At 38.2% G+C, this 21665-nt stretch overlaps 1 protein-coding gene across 1 annotated transcript in view; it reads right to left on the reverse strand.

The window, feature by feature from the left end:
* Positions 1–21665, reverse strand: part of FAF1 (Fas associated factor 1) — a 149381-nt gene that overhangs the window by 15703 nt on the left and 112013 nt on the right. The window contains exons 14-17 of the mRNA XM_064428824.1: positions 13891–14027; positions 11374–11462; positions 2888–2968; positions 2476–2553 (exon numbers count right to left, since the gene is read on the reverse strand). Coding sequence (XP_064284894.1) covers positions 2476–2553; positions 2888–2968; positions 11374–11462; positions 13891–14027 — 385 coding nt within the window. The remainder of the gene's footprint in view (positions 1–2475; positions 2554–2887; positions 2969–11373; positions 11463–13890; positions 14028–21665) is intronic.

Raw genomic sequence — 21665 nt, forward strand, 5'->3', positions numbered from 1 at the left:
GAAAAAAAATATATGCAAGAAATTTACTATAAATAAACTGAAACACTGTTAAAAGATGCAATTAAAAATGCCACAAATGTATATTAGATACACAGAGGACATACAGAAGTAGGAATTATCAAACGAAGAAAACTGGAAGAAGAGAAATAGGAGCTTAAAGATTTAAAATTGGTGGTAGTAGTACTAGTAGTACTTACAAGAAGATTGTTCTAAGTACAGGTGAACATATTTTCTGCAATAACCTGCATGAAATCATCCCTCAAATTGCAATGACACTACATGGCAGTCATATGTGTATGACTGTCTTCCTGCCAACACTGCTGATGTCAAGACTTTAAGGGCAGGACTGAGGTCTGTGCTCTCTGTCCTCTGTCTCTGTGAGCTGCTACAGCACCAATCCTTTGATTAGATTTTCTTTTTTTAGATATAAAATTAATAGCTAACATTAGGCTGCTGAATGAGGTGGGCTTGATTTTCAAGGGCATTTTTGGTATTCATGGGCAGCATCAACATCTGTCAAAAATTTGATCATACTCAGAAGCAGCTCTGTTACAATATCACCTCACTTAAGGTAGCACTTAAAGAGAAGCTAAATGAATGGAAGAAGCAGCACAAACACACTGCCTGTCCCAAAACATGCCTAAAAGGCAATTTTTCAAACTGAAGAGGCAGTCAGGCAGGGATTTACCCATTTTCAAGGAACTTTCAGTATACACATTTGCTATTTGTGCCTTTGAAATGCCCCCCAAGGTCATTTAGCAACAGAAACTGATAGAGGGTGATTACGTTGCAGGGAAAGAAGTGGGCAGAAGCAAGATTACAAAGGCTTTTAAATAGTCTACTTCTTACACACACACCTCTGAGCAAATTATATCTCAGTATAAATATTTATACATAGAACTTCAGTTCATTTTTGCTCATCTACTATGAGATAATATTTTAAATAGATTCTATTTTAATTTTCTCCCTCTCCATTCTCAACCACCTGCTTACTATCTCACTGTTTTGACATTTCCCCACACAGTATAACAACAGATGCTACATTATTTACTGAACCCAATCAATTATATTATAGAAAAATAAACAACAGTAGCTCATTACAGCTCCTTCCTTTGTGCAAAGAGTGCGTCGCTCCCCAAAGTAACCACTCAACATAAAATGGCAATTTACAATGGATGTTTTGTACCAGCAAACCAAGTCAGACAGCAATGACATGATGGATCACATTAAAAACTCTTGGACCTGAACAAGCAATTTCAGTTTGTTGATAAGAAGGTGTTCAGTATGTGAAGAGCTCAATAGTCAGATTTTAAAATACAAACTGAACATAAAGCCACTTCTGTAAGTAAACACTGTTGCAAAACAATTCAGTCCAAGTAATCAGTATACTTGAAAATGGGGAGTGTTAGTAAACATTATTGTTAAAATCCCTTTTGTTCTACTAAGCAAACAGATCCCATTATTTTCATTACTGCACTCTGCATTAAAACAGGGAAGCCCAGGTATATTTTGGTAACATGGGCCAGAGCTGCAGCCTTTGCATAAGAAAACCATTTCCAAACGGCCAAGGTGTCAGAAAAGGCTCAGGAGCAGATGCAACGAAGCAGAAATAATTATTGTTTCTATGCATGCAAAATAACTTAGAAAAGAAAAACATATTTCTTGCTTGAGCCTGAGTGTGAGCTGATTGTGAGCCTGCTCCTGCTGCAGTGGATTCATGTTCAGCTGCTGTTAACCTCACAGAATTGCCATCTCACAACCAGTCTAGACCCTGCAAGAGGCTGCAGGAGCCATCTATGAGAGGCACTGGGACCTCAGAGTGCATTTACCAAATTGAGAGAACCTACAAAATAGTTTGAGGAACAGCACCCTTCACAGCACAGGCTTTCTGTTTTCTTACAGAGGCCTAGAGACATAAAGTACTTGTTAAAACACAATTTTCATTCTAAGAAAGATTCTGTAGAAGACTGTTCAGAAATTTTTTAAAGTACCACAAATTTCAAGATTCTGGATTTTATTTTCTTAATCTTTTTTTTAATAAGTGGATTGTCTCCCAAATTAAATTTGGTAACTTGTTTGATCAGAATTGCAGGTAGGCTTTGTGCTACTTCCTGGAAAAAAAGAAAGGGTTTCATGTTTTTAAAAGGAGTGGCTGCAGAAAACAGGTTAGAGCCTCCCAAAGATTCCAGCATTTATGGAGGTCATTTCACAGATCTCCTGTGAGCAGGTCCATCAAATAACTGGCTGTATCTGAGACTCAGACGATAAAACAGAAAAGCCATTAAACAGTGGATGAAAATTATTTAGCTGCACTTAGTTTCACATATATACAGTAAGAAATCAATAACAGTGAAGAAAATTGATCACATAAAAACTATACTTTGAATTGAAATTGCAGTGTGTGCTGAATGACAGTTTCAATGCTCATAAGCTTCATGAATTCATAAAGTTATCAGAAAAGGTAAAACATCCCACCTCACGTTCCTCCTCCTGTTCTTTCCGGATCTGTTCCAAGCGAAACTGCTCTGCCATTTCTCTCTCTTGTGCTTCCCTCTAACAAACACAAAGGGCAATCCCACGTAAATATGTGATAAATACAAATGCAAAGAAATTTTTAAACATTTCCATAGAAATTAATGTAAGAGATAGCATATTTATTAAGCAATATTTTCCTGCCTTTCCTTTCCCAAATGAAGCCAGGACAGGTTTAGCTAAAATATGCAGTCAAGTCTAGTCCTAATGACTTTATCTGGTGCTACTTTACAACATGGAGGACTTAAGGGTCTCATGTTCAGAGCACAACTGAGGGCAGGCAGGCCCCTGCAGCACAGAGCATTCCCAAACTCCAAAGGGCTCCCATCCCATGGGTCCCTGCCCCTGCACACACCTTGGCTCTGTCAGCCTCCAGCGAGATGCGGTACGCTTCGTCCTGCTCTCTCTTCACGTTTTCTCTGGCTTCACGTTCATCCTAAAGGTAAAAAAAAATAAAAAAAAAATTGAATAGTGGACCAGTATGAAAAATATCTTTATGTTCCTCAGCACTCTTTAATCCTAGTGACTTCAATGTCATTCAAGCACCGACAGCAGAAACACATTCAAAGATGCCTCAAGGGTGACTGTGGCTTTAGAAATTCGGACTACCTAAAGCTTTCATTGAGTTACCAGGTAAGGGAATGGAGTGTCCAAGCCCTGGTCTGAGGGCTGGATGAGGCACCCAGGCTCTGCACTGAGGGCCATGGCAGGCACAGAGACCTGGGGACGAGCAGCCTCCAGTGGAGGGGTCACTGCAGGGGGGTATGGGCTGGAGTTGGGGGTGATTTCCCTCCTGCACCAAACAGCTTGGATGGTTTTGTAACAGGGAAGTGTGGTTTAGATGCTGAGGCCGGATTTTCATTGGCTCTCTACTCAGACTGACAGTGGGTAATGGCTGGTCCTGACAGAGAAAGCCCAATCCCAGGTCCTTCCTGGGTCAAGAACCCCTCAGCAGGGTCCATCCAGGGTCATGACTATCAAACATCATCCAGAAGCCTCAATTCACAGTGCTGAATATTATACAAAGATGGGAACGTAGCAGGTCCTGCTCTGAAGTATCTCAAATGGACAGATGCAGGCAAGCAAGGAACAGGAGGTTACCATGCCAGCAAAAAGTATCTTATCAACAACCACAGCACAAAAAAATAAAGATTTAGTAAAAACACACAAATGACAAAGCAAGGCATCATCCACACAGTGGAGGATCAAACAGTGGATATCCCCAAAAGCTGGAATAACTGCACTGGGGTGATGTCAAATAAAGCAAAGTGTACAATCAATAGTTCCATACTCTGCCTCTGAAGCAGAGACAGTGGCTGCTCCCCTGTGCTTACCTGTATTACATCTCATAATCCCCCCCAGAGCCCTGCAGAGGCTGCACTGGTCCCTACAAAAATCAATAGGATTTAGCTGTGAGACTGCTGGTGGGCTCAGCAGGGTCTCCACTGCAGTTCCCAGTAACACAGCACCTGCACTGGGGAAATCTGTCCCATGTTCCACAGAAATTAAAATACACTACTTAGTGCTTCTTGAAGAATTATATATTCTTCCTATTCAGCTGCAACATTTATTCCACAAAAAAGAATCATTTTCCTACGTGATCAATTTTCTCCTCAAAACATCATTATTTGGCAAAAACTCAATTTTGAATGGTAGAAGCTCATGCTAACTGTAATTACAACAACATACAAACTTGCCAAGATGTTCCTCATCTCAGGAAAGAGACAACATGAATTCCAGGCATTAAAAAAAAAGTTAAAATGCTGTCTTCCCTATTCATTGCAGTTATCATCATCATCCTAGAAGTGGATTATGAAAGAGATGTCAGGAATGTGAAGAATTACCACGCATGACTGCCTGGTCCTCATAGAAATATGTGAGCCACATCTAAAAGTAAATGACTGCCACTGAGCCTTACACCTCATTGAAATAATGCTGTTCTTACTGAAACAGACCTTAAAAACAAACCTGGAATCCAGAGCTCTTTGGGTAAGCAGCAGATGTAATCCCGTGCAATGCCTCTTTGTACCTGCTTCTGTGCTAATACTTCTGTTTGCTAATACTGCTCACACTCAACAGGAACCAACTCCTCCACAGATTTTACGGCTAAATTGTGGTATTGTTTGGTTCAGAGTTACACCTTGGACAAATTTTAAACATTACACGAAGCATTTCTCACTTTTGTAATGCAGTTTCTTATCTTAGTCATCTCTCCCTCTAGAGAAGGATGAGGATGCTTCAAGTTCACCAGAAAGCAACAAAAGAAACTCACAGTAGTGACAGGAAAAGCAGAAGAAAATATTTTGCAGAGAATCTTCCACTGCACTAACAAAGAACATGTCAAGAATAATCATACCACTAATAATTAATATTAAAAAAATCAGAAGTGTTATCCATGAATAAAATTTGAGGCAGCTGACAACTTTCCTGTTAGACCCTACATAAATTGCAGTCACTATTGACTGAACATCACTAAATGCATCTCCACAGTGCTTTTGCAATGAAGGCACAACTGGCACCTTCCTTATTCAAGAAATCAAAGTATAAACAGACATGGCTTATCCTGGGTAACTTAAAGAGCTTTCATCAGAAACAGAAGAATTCCACAGCAGTGACTGAAGGCTGGTGTGAATGCAAACCACCCACATCCAAGGGTTTGGGGCTTGAGAAAAGGGGACAACACTCCTTTGCACCTAAAAAGGGGAGAAGTCACAGATTCCTGCTTTCCTGTTTTGACAATGAGACAATGGGAGGTCATACATTCAACGGAAGGCTGGAAATCTGAAAAAAATTTGCTTTTATGTACAAAACATATTCTTCAGCTATGACTTTACTATTCTGCTTCTTAGAGATGCCAGTCAACCCAAAAATATCAAACTCTTATGAGATAGCTACAATTGACCAGAGAAAACCTTCTCCCGAGGAATATCCAGTGTATCAAGACTAAGAAAAACTGACAGATAAAATTAAGAAGAAATTTAGGATAACTCTGTCATATAATTATTTCCTAAACCATTTGTTGAAGTTAATCCTGAAATACCTAGTGACAGACATTTTCAGATGCAGGATGATGGACAAAGAGGGGTTCTTGACTGAATTTAGGACAGCAGATTCTACAAGTTAAAAATATTCCACTTTTTGAATGGGATATTTTGCTGGAAAAGTCCACATTGGCCCTTCTGGGCTTTTTTTCCTATTTATTATTGTAATTTCGGAAGGAAGGATTTAATGATTTAACCCCAGGAATCAGCTTTGCACCTGATTTGTCTCACGGGGCTGTGTTATATTATTCCCCACTGTCCTTTGAGACCAGTTTTACTGTGAAGTAAAACTGGACAAGACAGAATTTGAGAAGATAACCAGGAGCAGAAGACATTTCTCAGAGCACCAGCGAGTAAAGGGCTATTACAAGAAAGAAAGAAAGAAAGAAAAAAGTGTATTTACAAATGCTGAATGCCTATCTGAAAGACAGTTCATTTCACTGAACCACTCCTGAAATTAAAATCTGCAAATGCTTAAGGCTATTCATGAGAGCATTAAAGAGAAACACCCCTTTGTCCAAACAAACCAGTGCAAGAAAGGCATCAATTTGACTCACTAAGATGACAGACTTGCACATTGTATTACTTAAACGTACATGATGGGGAATATATGGCAGGAAAAAGTGTACACAGAGTGTGTTGGGTGTATGGGAACCACAAGGACAAAGCAAATGGACGTTTTAGCAGTGGCAGAACCACAGGAGGAGGCAGGATGGGGCAGGATGAGGGGCAGAACAGCACAGAACCACCACAGGATCCTGCCTGTCCACAATGAAGGCTGAAAGCTCAGTTCCAGATTCCAGTTTTGGAATTAACTCAAGTGACAAAAAGAAAACTGAACTCAAGACATTGAAGGAGTCCTGCAGTGCCTTTCTGTGGGAAAAGAGCCAGCCAGTCCTGATACATCTGCCCAGCTGGGCTGAATATTCACCGAGTGGAGTCATCAACATGTACAGCCTAAAAGCCACAGGGACTAAAGATATTTTATCTCCTTCCTTCCTTCTTTCCTTCCTTCCTTGCACTTTGCCAAGCCTCTAGCCATGCAGTAATCTCCTGCAGGCAGCATTTGTACCCACCAGGGTGTGTGTGCCCAAGTGCTCAATGGGAAGGAAGCCCCTTGTTTGGGCTGCTATCATATGACAAACACAAAATCAGAAAATTTAATCAAACAAATTTTGATTACTGTAGTTTAATTAGTTATAACTAGTAATAATTAGTAAATGTGCTAATTAGATTTTTGAGGGGTTAAATCCCAATCTTTGCTAGACGGCTGTTATCACCATAATGCTTTTGCACTTTGGAATTTAACGAATTTCGTGTATTCTCATAATCTCTTGTGCAAATACAATACACCATGATACACATGACAGTGTTAGATGGAACACAGATTATCCAAGGTATTCAGATGCCTCATTTCTACTGATTTACATCAGAGCTTCAGTCCCCAGCAGAAATTTCAGAGGTCTCTTGCAGAGCTGATGGAAGCACTTCCCCTACATTTGACAGCAGTGAGACAGAAAAGGAGGAAAAGACATGGTGATAGTAGGCTTCTCACAGCACAGCTATGAAAATATCCCTCGGCCACTAAAGGCTCAAAGGGCTGTGGCAAGGAAAAGAGAAAAAAAGAATTTATGCTGCTGGTTTGGAGTTTTGGCATTCCTTCACTTGTTTTTTAAATCCCCATTCAGATATTAGTGAGGAAGTACCTATGTTTTCCTCAAACTCTAGAAGTATCTAGGAAAAAGATGTCAGCCAAGAACAGAGAGGAAGGATGGTGACTGCAGGCCTACAGCTTTCTACAGCTTATCTTCAGTCAGAGTCTGTTACAGCAGGTTTTCCAGTTTAAAAATTCTTAAGCGTCTGTCTTTTACACTACAGAGCAGTGTGCTGGCAGACATAGTTTAAAGTGAATTAAAGGTTTCAATTGGTATTTGTAAAAATAAGAAGGTCTCTGAAGCAACTGTGGGTATTTCCACCTTGATGTCTAATCCAAGAGCAGGAGTGCCAGTGTTGCATAAGGACAAAAATAAACACGACCAGACACCTACTGTTACTTAAATGTGGACAAGTTGGGCCAGCTGTGTAACAGTCATTTCTTTTACAGTAATAAATGTTGACAGCAAAAATAAAAAATGCATTACTGAGGCATCATCAAATGAGCCCTGTCATTACATGGAAACTCCGCCCTGTATAAGCTTGTCAAAAAGTGTTACTGTAATCCTTTGAGAAGCCTCCTCCTCAGGCAATGAAGAAAAAATGCTGAGGATCAGCCCAGAACAGGTGTGTTGTGCTGTAATGCCAGGATTTAATCACAGATCTCTTCACATTAATCTCACAAAGGAACTACCTCGGATCTATTCGGGCCCATCACGCCACACTGAGATGATTATTTAACTGTCCAATTAAAGCAAGCAAGCTCACAGGGTGTTTAAAAATGGACATTCCAGGGCGTAGAATATTTTACAACTATTGTTTTCCTAAGCCCAGCAACAGGTATTGACACTTAAGAGGAACTGATACCCAAGAGGAACTGATACTACACGCTCTATTCAAAGTCAGTGCCTGAAAAATCTCAGTGCACACCTTGATTAACAGTGGCAGAGGCTGGTTATCCTTCCTCTGAGAGACCCTCTCTTGCTTACAGGACAAACTCCTCAATGGCATTTATTCCCTCTGCAAAACCCCACTGCCTGAGCAGTAGCTGGCGTGTCAACTCCTGTAGTGGTGACCAGGGGAGCAAACATGGCTAGAAAAAGAAAACGTGTCCATCAGATGCAGGAAATCATTAGTGCAGCTGCAGGATAACTCTGCATACACAGCTTGAGGCTGGACTTCAGACCTGACTGCACTGGGAAAGGTGGGACTGTACCCTGGCCAAGAGGCTTCACTGGTGATGGTCACTGAGCCCACAGCTGAATTATCCATTGGCCACTTCTAATCAGAAGAGCCCTGTGAGCACATCAGTGTGCTGCTAATCCAATTTTGCTCTTTGTGGCTTATTCTTACAGCAATTTTAGGAGTGAAATTATGAAAACAGACACCTAGACTGTGTATTTACAAGGGCACATCAACAGCATGGTTCAAAAGAGGCAGAAAGTTTCCAAAATGTCATCCTGCCAACACAGCAACAGCTCATGATTGACTCAGAACCCTGGAGAGGCGGAGAAAAGAATGGGACAGCAGGCTGTTCTCCCTTGAAGGAAAACTTGGGAGAGGAAACAAATGCAGAAGTTACACACCAGGACAGGCACGTTGGGTTACTATGAGTACACATGTGCATCCCAATGCTTTTGAGGTATTTCTTTGGAGATTATGTAAGAGTACAACTCACAAATCTAAAAATTATATCCAATTGCTAGTTAAGTAATGGTATTTTAGCACTTGACACTGAAAAAATATGCAAGAGATTTGCCCCATTAAAATCTTATGAGGCTAAATTGGTAAATGTTACCAATACATGGATACAAAAGCACAGGATTTAGCTAAGCATATTATTGCCAGCAGCTAATGAGGTGGCTCACTCAGGTGAGGTAAGTTGGTAAAGCTGTTCTGAGCATGCCACCTACACCCTCAGCGATGCTCAGTGACAGGGAGCTGCCTGTAGCTACAGCCAACATCAGCTGAACACCTGGAGCAGCTGCTGGAGTGGTACCAGTCCTCCTGTACCCAAATAACCATCAGAGGGCACTGCAAAACACTCTGTGCCAAACAGGATTATACAATGGCTGTGCTGGAAGCTTTCAAGTGCATGAGAATTTCAGCTGCATAAACTCACTCGTTACTGACTTCATGCTGTCATTTGCAAATGTTTCCAGTTCTGGTTCTCTCTCACACACACTTCTGTTTACAGCAATGCTACACTGATGACTCCTCTTTTTAAAGCACAAAAGAATTTTCTGCTTATCTTCTTGTGGTTTTACGATGACTTATTGTTGCTATTAAGAAAACAGTAACAGAAACCGGACTCTGTATCCTGTTTGCTATTGTAATATTTGGGAAAAAATTGCACCAACTGCAGCAAGATCTTAAGAAAGAAAAGGTGTTGATGTTTGAACACTTGAAGTTGTCAAGTACAAGGCTTACAAGAGAGCTACATGTTGTGTAGCTAACCACAAAAAGGCAATATTTTGTTTTCAGGCTGAAGCCCTCTGTTGAGTACAGACTGCTTGTCAAACACTCCCTCTCTGGAATAATAATTTCATAAAGCAAGGTTATTTTTTGTTTTGAAAACTTCCTGCTTCAAAGGCAAAGTGTCTGAGATCACCTTTTCAGTGTGCTTGTAACGAGTGGAGCCAAAGTGTGAGTAAATATCCTATTTGTGTATAGAACCCATAGTGTCTGGAAAGCTGCCCCCAAAGTTTATGAAATTTTCCTTCACTTTTCTGAATGTCAAAGTGTGTTAGAAAAAGCTCCTGTTGGGGAAGAAATGTCACTGGTGCTTCCAGCGACAGAAAAATGAAGGACTACAGAAGACTTGGACAAAGGTAGATAATGTAGAAATGTATAAAAATCAATTTTCCATTCTCCCTAGATAGGGAGAGCACTTGGGGAAAGAAGCCAGGAGACAACAGTCCCATGTGGGGACTGGATTGTCACTGTCACTGCTCTTGGACACCCAGGGAAGGAAAAAGAGCAGCCCAAGACAGGAGCCAGTTCCTGGTTCTGGTCTGGTGTTCTGTTCCTCACTCTGTTCCAATCCTATCACTTCTAGTTTCTTCTCCTATCCCTTGTTTGCTCTTATTTCTCTGACTTTATATGCTTCTGTTTCCCTCAGTTTTTTCCTTTTTATCAGCTTTTATAGTTTTTAATTATGAACCTCTCTTGGAGCTCATCTGTGATGTAAATTTCACCTTCTTACTAAAGCATTAAAAAACCTCCCATACTCAAGACACTCCTGTTAAAATGCAATAAAAAATTGCATTTTATATTGTGCCTTGGATTTTTGTTGTAATCCTCACATTTAAATTTGTGTTCAGTATTAACAAAATTAAAGTCAATTTCTTTACCAGTGAATTACAGGTAGCATAAATAAAGAAGAAAAAGTGAATGACAGATATTGTGCAGATAATTGTGCCTTCATATTACAGTCAGTAAATCTTGTACTAATGAGATACAAGATTTAAATGTGAAGAATGTGTTTCATGAATTATTGTCAATCAATGTCTACACAACAGGATAAGGATAATCTTGAATGGCAACACACCTATTATTACAAATTCCTATGAACTTCATTACTTTAAAATGTCACTCTTAATTTACAGAGTAACAGATAAAGATCTTTCAGCTGTGTAACTCACTTCGTCTGCTTCTGTGTAATTGAAACACTGGTTTTGAGAAGTCTTGTCATCATTTATGCATTCTGCATCATTCTGAGTGGTGGTTCAGTACTGGTGTACTGATTAAAGTTGGTTTCAGCCCCCTTTTAAACAGACACATTTAAGATATATTAATCTATTTTTGTTTTCTACCTATGACTTGGAGCTGGTCAGTGGCAAAAAATCTGATAATTTTCTTTGAATGAGCATATTAAGCTCTATAATATTACTATGATGTAACCAGCCACTGGTGACTGTGTCCAGAAAAAGGAAAGAAACTGAAAATGACAAGACCAAAAAGGAGGAGGAGCTGTTCTGAGAGACCCAAATACACAAAGGAGACTTGACCTTTTTAATTTCTGACAGTGGAAGAGGCACTAAAACACATCACACCCAACTCCACTGGCTAAAGAAACACCTGGTTAATTTACATCCCAGTGATTAGTGGAAGACAGGAGGTATCTGCAGCAACTTTCAGTGCTCACCTCATCCTTTATGTCTTCCTGCTGCTGAGCACTGAAGATCTCCATTGCAGCCATCAGCCTCATCATTAGCTCATCCACTGTTGTGTTACCTAGCAACAAAGGAAGATAGCTGAACTTCATTTCATCAAAGTTATTAAACAAAAAAGAAGTCATTTTAGAATTAATCCATAAGAAATAAAAAAAAGACAAGAGTAGAAAATGCAAATATCTCAGTAGAATGCTTTCAGTTCACCTTTTTAGTGAAAACTCAAAATTATTTTTACAAAGGTTGATCACAGGTTAGAATTTCAGATGGTGCAAATCTGAACAATTGCTTTTATGCTTGCATAAATTAACTCTATTTTGTCTTTTAGTCACTGATGTTAAAGGAAAGCAGTAGATCTGGGATTCCCTTATGTGCAATTGATTTTACAGTTTTAGAATTCCCAGGGAGACCAAAGCTACTACTTAGTCAGGCAACACAAGGTAGGATGAAGTGGATTGGTTTAAAACAATGGAAAAACCCACAATCCAATGATTGAATGGATGTGACAAAATATATCCACATTTTATTTGGATAAACTAGTAATAAAATTTCAAATACTATATTTTCTTCAGTATATTTACTTCTCCAAAAACTTGTAAAGCTACTGAAGTGGAAAATGGTGTCATCCATGTGTGTATTATGAAATAGAACACATATATAGGAAAAAGATACCTCCCCATGTTTTCCTTCCAGCATGCCTCCAGTCTTCATTAAGACTGAAAGATTACTTTAATTTCCTACCAAGATGCATTCTTTGGTTTCTCTTTCTAAACTGAAGACTACCCATTAAAGCCACTTGTCATTGTAGTTAGGAGGTCTTAAACCATGAGTAATGGTCAAAAACTATGAAGCCTTAACATCTGCCAGCCTAAACAGCTGTTGGACCCCAGCAGAACAAGTATCAATAAAGAAAACAAGACTGTCCCCATAGTTTCCAACCCCAGGAAAAAAAGTAAAAATCAAAAGCAAACCAAGACAGTCTGCATTTCAATAAACACCAATGGGGTCTTAGGTTTCTATATAGTTGTATCTCTTCTGTCAACATGCCTTCTCACCCTGCCCTGAAAGGCCCTCATTGTTCCCATTTCTAACATTTGCTACCTTAGCAGAAAATGTTATCCCACATGCTACAACATGCAGGACTTCAGAGGCTACCATTCATCGAGGCAGTATTGTTAAAAGATACCACTGTCCCCATTCCTGGGAAACTAACGAGCAGAAATGGTGTGATTTTTGTTAAAGGATGAATTTAAGTAAGTCTACAATAGGTGATTGTTTTAGTTCAGTGCAAAATATTGCAGAAAACCTGACAAATCATTAAAATTTAACTCATGCCATTAAATAATATGGATTATTTTTTAATATAAAGCTGCATTGTATTATGACTTTGAATTGTTGCTAAAGCTGTTAAGTCATTTAAGTCAGTAGCACCACTGACTTCAGTGGGATGGCAAAGGATCTGAAATCTACTGCAGAGTCAGAAAACCAAGCTATTTATAAGACTATTTCCATGAAATAACCTATGAAACCTATGAAATATGTTTTATAAATTACAGGCTTTCATATACCAGGAATTAAGTGTTGTGCTGTACCTTGCACTGAGGAGACAAAATCCATGCAAAAAAGTAAACATTTTGTCCACAGGAAGGAACACTGCAGATTCTTCAAGAAAATTATTAATCCCAGATGCAAAAAGAAACACTAATGCTTGTCTGCAAAAGGCAGCACTTCCTGAGGCTGAATTTCCTCAGGGAAACGAGATTACAATAAAGATTGCCAGACATATGCAATAAAAAAATGAGGACACAGTGTCATGAAGGCAAACTCAGAAGAAATGAGAGGCAGCCATTCTTTGATGTGCTCTAATTTGAAGAGTTACTGAGAACAGCAGTCAGAGGGTAACACTCCATATCTAAGTCACCTTGCTGTCAGTGAAATCAGAGGAATGGTTACACCAGAAAGAGCTGCTCATGTAAGCCAGAAAACTTCATTTATGTGAGACAATATTAGGAATTTCAATCCTGATCTGATGTGGGGGTCTTGATGCTGCAAGCAGGTCTGAAAAAGCAACTCATGTCCAAATATTAGCAACAGGAGCCCAGGTACTACCAAGGAACTACACACAAAGAAACAAATGCATTCTGGCACTGTGCAAAAAGTGCAGCCAAGATCTTCTGGAAATCAGGAATGTATCTGGATATTATTTTGGAAAACTAAGTGTAGCTCCTTATTTAGGAAATTAAGCTTCCACTTAAAAAAATAAAAGAAAAACATAAACTATAATTCTACTCCAGTCATAGCAACTGCAATCTCTAACACCATGCTAATTAATACATTTATGAGTAGTAGATAATTATACCCTGGCAACTTAAAGTGTGTTTTGTGTAATAAATTAATATTCTGGACATCTTAAAAGAGAAACAGTTAGCAAAGACCTCTTACAACAGTTTCAATACTCACATAAGGAATACCTGTAATATAAAGAACTGTACCTTGTATTACATTCAACACTTCATTAGATGAACGTTTTCCCATAATAATAAGGAAAAGTGGAAACTGGTCTGTCTTCTGAGTTCGAATGGTTTGGGCTACAACACTCCCAAAATGTCTAGTGCACATCGTCAGAAACCTTGTGGGAGAAGAAATAAATAGTTAAAATTGTAGAGGATTTTTTGAAGTTAGGTTTAAAACAGTAATTATGTTAAATTCAGCAGTTTAACTGCATGTTACCTATTGTTTAACACATTCTGCATTCAGTACTAGAGCTCTTTATCGCTGTTTATGACTAAATTATTATAATATTTACAAACATGATAGGGTTCAGGTTGTCTAAATTAAAACAATTAACAATTGCTTGAGACAGTGATTTGTTTCATGGAGAATTCCATTTCCTGTTACACTATGTGAAGACTATAATTCAAAACTACCCCCAAAAACAATAATGCTGAATCAATTGTTTAAAACTTTTAAAGAGAAACTAAGTAGAGCAACAATCTAACAAACATGGTGAGGTATAAAAATAGTAAATTTCATACGAAAGCATAATTTAATAATGAAAGATCAAGAGATTGGTTTTATCAGTCACAGAATTAAAACACGGTACTTCAGAATTGTATTTTCTTTTGTACTAATGCCCTGCCAGTGACATACTTAGCAGTGTGGTCTAAAAAACAATAATTCTAAGCTTTTGACCAAAAAAAGCTCTTAGATATTAGCATACAGAAGTCTAACATTAGTATTCTTAACACGATCTTGAATAAATGAAAAAACTGATAAAGCTTTTCTCTTCCATTAAAGGACTGTTTGAAATTAGCATTTCTTTCAAGAGAAAAGGGTAGCTTATGATATGTTTTCAGATCTGATGGTAAAAAGTAAATGTCATAATAATAATGAATTATGAAAGACCAAATGCAAATATAGAATGCTTTAATAAGATCCAATTTAATAAAGTCTGTAAAAATAATGGACTTTTAATAACACGGGTCACAAAAGGCAAAACAGTGGAAATTCTGAGGACTAGCCACTGGTACAGGCTTATTAATTCTTAATTATGTTCATGAAAGGCAACTTAAATCGTGTGTTTTCTTATGCCTTATGATAATATTTTAGGTAACAACTACTCTGAAATGTATGCTCTAACTGAAGAGCAAAGTCCCATTGTCACATGCATTAGAAGCCAAATCTATTTGAAAAGACAAACTGCATTAAAATGTCAAGTGCTCCAAGTAATTTCTTCTCAAAGATACTGAAAAGATTCAAAATTGTGATTTCAAAAAATCAATATATATATATATTGTATCCAACAAAATGGCTAAAAATGAATAAGTCTGACAAGAACAGCATTGGGCTTGTTTGAGGCACCTGAAGTACTAAAAAAATCTCTCCTCAGAGAGAATTTGGATGGAAGGCAATGGGTGGAGGTGGCAAGCAAGTATTTCAAAGCCATAAGTGTTACTCCCTGATTCTCTGTATTTTTCAACTCAAAACAATCAGACACAAAGAGGACATCAAAAAGCTGAACAAGCTCTGCTATATCAGAAAGAGCGACACAGACATGTAACATCTGGGAAGGATAAAACAGCATCTGTAAAGTCTGGACATATCAACTCTTCAGATAAATAATGGCTTTTGATGTTTTCCTTTCAAGGTGGGAACAGGTAAGTGAAATGTTGGCCTCACAGAAGTCAGTGGTGATCCTCCACAGCAAAATGAAAATTACTTCTGTGAGTTCAAGGTTTCAGCCCTGGAAGCAATAAAGACAGTGGGCAACTGAACTGAATTCCTAGACTTGTGCATCAAAACTGTTTAACAGTCTTCAACACAGCACAGAAGAAAAGCTCTCCAGTTTCACGGAAAACTAAAATATTTAACTGGAAGTGAAGAAGTGCTGTAGAGAACAATGTTAGCAGGAACAAAACTAAAGAGACTCCTACAGTCCTAGTTGTATTACTCAAAGGTGCTGGTTTCTTAGTATTGTTTTTAAGTCTATTTTATATTTAGTCAACCAATTCCTCAGTGCCAAAATATGTTTTTATAGGTATAGGTTTTGCATGCAGAGAATTCTGAATGAAGAATGACTTTTTTCCCTTTTCTGCTTTTACTGATTTTGTATTTGTAGACCTTTTTACTGTCAGATTCATAACCAGAAAAACAGGAAAAAAAGTCCCCTCTGTGCTAATATTTACTGTTAGAAGAGAGCAGGACCAAAACAACTTGGTGCAATATCCAGTATCTTATTCTGTACATCACTTACAAGGGATTTTCTTACTTTCATCTGAACAGAAGTGTGCCAGATCTCTCAGTGGCATCTCCAGAGCTGCCAAAAAAAGTGCCTGTGGAGTCCATCAAAGAGACAGATGGCCCTCCAGGGAAAAGGGTTTTCCACAGCATTGGATTACTGTGATCTCCAACCAACAGTGGAAATAGAGGAATGCTGCCAGGAAGGGAGGGCAAACAGCAGCCTACTAGTCCTTTTATTTTGAAATTACAAAAATATTCAAGGAGAGAGCAGGAGAAAGCCAAAAAAGCATTTTATGAAATAAAAATCCATTAAAAAAATCTCAGAAGTTACAAGAAAAAAGTTAATCAAGAAAAGTACCAGTTCTGGCAGGCAGCACCATTTCTTTCATGACTCAGTGGCAATGACACCAGCAGTTACAGCCACAGAATAAATATGAACACTGACCATGGCTAGACAAATACAGAAACAAGCTAAAAAAATTTAGAAATTATTGAAGTTTTTAAAATGTAGATTGAACAGGTATTAATGCTTAGACACAGTTAAAAGTGGCACTAAGGAAAAATTATTCTGGTGCCATGAAGATGTTAATTGGGGGAGTTGCTGGTGCCTGCACAGTAATTATCCCCCATATACTTTGAGACAACCTCTGTTGAGCAATTATCATCTTTGTAGCCCATGAGTTTTCAAAAGAAGAATGTTATCATTTCCTACCAGCTAATATGTGAGGCCTTATATTAAAATACACTCCTGGCATAGCTTTTTGGTAATTGTATTCATATTAAAATATTTTTATGAATATAGTAACTTATTTAATATTAATTTAAAATAAGGTCCTAGAACACAAATATGACAAAATAATAGCTTTAAGAATCGACATTAAAAAATTTTGATATTATTGAGTCTCAAACCCAAAGGAAATACTTATTAAAAGTTAAGTGTCAAGCCTGTGGTCTATCTCCCAATTCCAAGTATGCTATGTAGCCCTCTGTAGATGCTGGGGTTTAGCAATAATTTGTTTCTGTGAAAATGTGCAACTTTTAATTTTTAATAACAAAATTGGGCACTTCTGGCCTAAGTCAGCTGGTCATCAAAAGTGTTGATCTCAGAGCTCAATATTATTTGATATCTGGAAAAAAAGCTATGATGGTAAATACTTTGGAAAAATGTAAATGTTCCTTTACCATTTCAGTTTAAACAATTTGGTAAGTTAGGAACATGTTTGGTGCCTTGTTCCTGAAAGGGACAAGGCAGAGGCACTGCTTGGCTTTGACCTGTCATGTTGTATTTTCCAATCAAAGCCACTCCTACTCTTGCCTAGTACAGAAAAAAAATCTACAAAGAAATGAAGAATTGTAGAGGAGCTAAAGGAAGAACTTGGCAAAGAATTGAGGATTCTGGGCAATGAGAGCTCTCTGCATGTCCTTTCAAAACCACAGCACAAAGCAGCACTTCTGCTTGCTGCCCTCGGCCTTGATGCAGCAGGACTCCAGAGGAGCAGAGGAATTCAGTATCCTTTCTTTCCATGCAGGAAAGTGCCATCAGCATGGCCTTGAAGACATGGACACCACCCAAAAACTGACTGCTCCAGGCCTTTCTCCTCCTGATCCCCAATTTCCCGCAGGAATCAAACTGATGTACAATCTCTGCATGAATAGCTCTGCATATCCCCCCAAATTAATCTACCTTCTCAAGGCATCATGAATAAATCTCAAGCAGTCAAGGCAGTGGCAGAAAGAGCAACCAAAGCTAAAATGTTAACTCCAGCTGGGTTGTGGTAGCCAAGTAGCCCTGCAGAAGGAAACCAAGTCAGAGCAGGTTGCATCCTGCACACTGTAGTGTGCTCCTGGAATGTGCAGAGGGACACCTTGTGCTGCATTTTGAATGTTTTTGTATGTTCAAAAACCAAAAAATTGCAAGCTCTCATTGGCTTTTGCTTTTCTTACCCTCTCCCCAGCACCTTAATGTTATTTAACAATTGTATTAGCAGATGTCTAGTGCACTTAAGGTCAAATTACCTTCCATAAAGAGAGAACTCAGCTCTCAAATGTGTGGAAAAATGCATTAAAATAAATACTAAAAAATTCATAGTATTTTAGATCTTCATAGTATTCAGAGTATTTTAGATTTGCTTTACTTTCTGTATCAATAGAAATAACAAAGGTCTGGTTATTTGTTACAGTCTCATTCATATAAATTCCTGAAGTTACTTTTTATTTTTATGCACTGAAGGAAAAACTTTGGAAAAGTTTCCTCCTACAATGAAGCCCTTTGGCACATGGTGCTCACTATACTTCTTGGAAAGGACTTTTTAATAGAACAGAAGGGCTGCACTGGAGATGTTTTTTGGCTGTATGTTCTCAGTCTAAAGTCCTCCTCAAAAGCAGTAGCAGCAGCAGAAAATCTGACAATCTCTTCTAAAAGACCTATTCCCTTTCAGAACATTCAGAACACAAAGTGGATGACTTTGGGCCAAAAAAGTGTGATTTATTTATGACCAGATAATTCCCAAAGCCAACCTTAAACAGCCTTTAACATTTAAAAAATGGGTTTGGAAAAAAAGTAACTTCTTTGTTGAGCATGAGGAAAACAATTATGAATATTAAATATGCAAGGTTTCTGATTATTTTTAATAATAATTATATAATGTGCAAAGTCAACATAAGACTCATTAAAATGTTAATGTAAAAATAACATTTTTGTATTAGGTATTTACATTTTTAAAAGAGTAAAAGCTGAGGTCCTGAATTGGCATATTAAAATAATCTTGCTCTCCATAATTCAGAGTTGCTGCCTTACCCACATTGGTAGGGTCGTACCTCAAACACAAGGAGCAGACACAAGGCATGTTTTAAAGATGCATACAGCAGCCTAAATCAAATTATTTGGGTATCACCTTCAGGATCCACATGTTAAACACCAGATGTAGATGTTAAAAAGCAGGATTTTATCCACTTTATGCAAAAGTAAAGCCTACATGAGTGGGTTATCTCTTCCTAAAACATGGAAGATCTGGTTCCCACCCTGAAAAGCTCAACCAGATTACATACACACTTCCCAACCCCATTCAGTCTCAAGCACAGCCCTCTAGAAACCCTTTTAGTCCATCCTTGGACACCAGGCAAGGTCACTGGTGAAAGTATAAATAAAATATACCTCAATCCCTTGCTAGAGCACTGCACAAAGAATGGAACAAACAAGCTGCACTTTCATCATCACCTATTATGTACTGTATGATTTCCTAAGGAATGTCCAAGGCTTGCCACAGGTAGATTTAATATACAGATTTAAAAATAGCCTAGATAAGAACAGACATTGTGTTTGGTTACTTTAAATATTTTGGTAAAGTGGGAGAAGTTACAACCACATCAGAAGTCAGAGAATTCAGATTAATCTTCACAAGTCAAAGAATCATCCTGAGAAGTAAAATACAATTCTGTAAGGTCAATGAGAGTCTCCAACCTGGAGGAAAGATGGCACAAATACAGCAGAATAAACAAGCAATAAGTGAATACATACAAATCCTTCCTCAAAACAGCCCAACAAATCTGTATTGACCACCTGCTCTTCTGCCTTCACCTCTTTTGCACAGGACACAAAAAAGTTTTATTTTTAACCTTTTCTGTTCAACAAGCTTAATGAACTAGGTTGTAGTTTGAATACAGTGGGATAGAACATTCTTTGAGATTTTGTTTTAGAGTGGGGACTTAAAATATATGCTTACAAATCTATCAGTTTAATTAATTCCTTGGGTTTAATAACTATTTTTCTCAGATGACCTTAAAACATTGCTAAAGGCATATAAACTGATGGGCTGAAAATCTTGATAACATCAGAGAGGCTGCTTTCTATTTATAGTTGGCTATTATAGACATCCATATCTTCCTAATCACGACCAGACCAAAATGCATTCTCTGCTGATTTTTAGTTTTCCAAATTTGGACATTTTTAGATTACTAACATGAAATTACCTTGAAGCACATAAATATTTAAGCAGGGATAGTTTACCTTTTCTGGTGGGTGTATAATAAACAGTTTAACCATCATCTATATACAGGCTGTTTTGTTCTCCATCTAAAGAGACAATCACCTTTTATCCTTTTCCTTTTTTCCCTTCATTTCAGTGCTATTAGGAAACTATTCACAAGTGCACCCCTGAACAATACCATGCAGTAATTATGACTAAATGACAAAGAGATGCGAACAATTACCGAGTCCATTTTGAAACCCTACACTAATAAAGTCATTAGATGCTGCCCTTGCCATGAGCCTTCTAAAAGCTTCTGAAGTTACAAGAACACACAGCATTGTTCAGTGGGACAATTGCTGCTGGCAGAATGCAAACCTTGAGTTAAACCATGCTGCAAATTGATCTTGACATTCTGTTAAGACCGCCACTAAAATCAAAAGCAAAGGAGAAAAGGAGAAAATGAGCGGGTGGGATGTAATCATGGAACAGAAGGGTTCCCTCCTCACCTTCTTTCCTCTTCCTCCTCAAAACAAACCACACAGAAAATGACAAACTCGCCTGGTGTTTGAGAACCTTTATTTTTAAAACATTAATTAGACTTCTGACCTGTTTTTATTGACTGGCACTGTATTGCTATTAAAGCAAATTAAATAAAAAATTGCAGAATACAATAGAAAAGGTTTTCACACTGCTCTGTGAAACCTGTTAAGGATTTAGTGACTGAAGAACATGTCCAACAGTTTTGCAAGCAACATATACAGAATCTGTGGTCACTCCTGAAGAGGCAGTGAGAAATTAACTCATCTCCTCCTGCTCTCACAGACCCCACACCTGCAATATATTTGCTGATGGATCAAATGGGATTGGGGACTGGAGTAATATGGTCAACTGGTCTTCATCCAGGCATGCATCATTCAGTAGGTTAGAATTAAGGGTCAGCAACTGTGAATATGGCTAATCACTTGATGACGGAAATTGCAGGTGAAGACAACCTGCTGCTGAGAAGCACTTTAGTGAATTAACTCTTTCCTAAGCTTAAACAAAGTGAAAAACTATCATTTGAACATTAAAACTAACAAATACCTGTCATCAGAGCAAAATTGGCAGCACATTGAAATACCGTGCCCAAGGGCAATGATATCAAAAGCTAAAAAGCTGCTACAGGTTTTTGAGTCGCTGTCTTGTGGTTTTGGCTTTGCTTAACAAACACCATGTGTGCTGGAAAGCTCTTCATATTATGCATTATCTGTGTTTGTTAATGCTGTGTGTACCAATATAAGGTGTGTGTGCATGTGTGTATATATATATATATCACTATACATCTTTCCTGGATACAAATGTATTAATGCACATTAATGAATTAACAAAACCAGTTAGGCATGTGTTTGCACATACACAACTCATGCACAAAACTGTATTAAAACAATGATATTGACAAAAAAAAGTGCCAGTACTAGAGCTGCTCATGCCTGGCTCTCCTGCTTGTCCATCCCAGAATCCCTCTGGAAACCTGAGGAACTGCCCAGCCTGTGATGGCCCAGTGCAGGTGTGTGCCTGGG

Source organism: Passer domesticus, chromosome 7, assembly GCF_036417665.1.
Source record: "Passer domesticus isolate bPasDom1 chromosome 7, bPasDom1.hap1, whole genome shotgun sequence".
NCBI lineage: Eukaryota > Metazoa > Chordata > Aves > Passeriformes > Passeridae > Passer > Passer domesticus.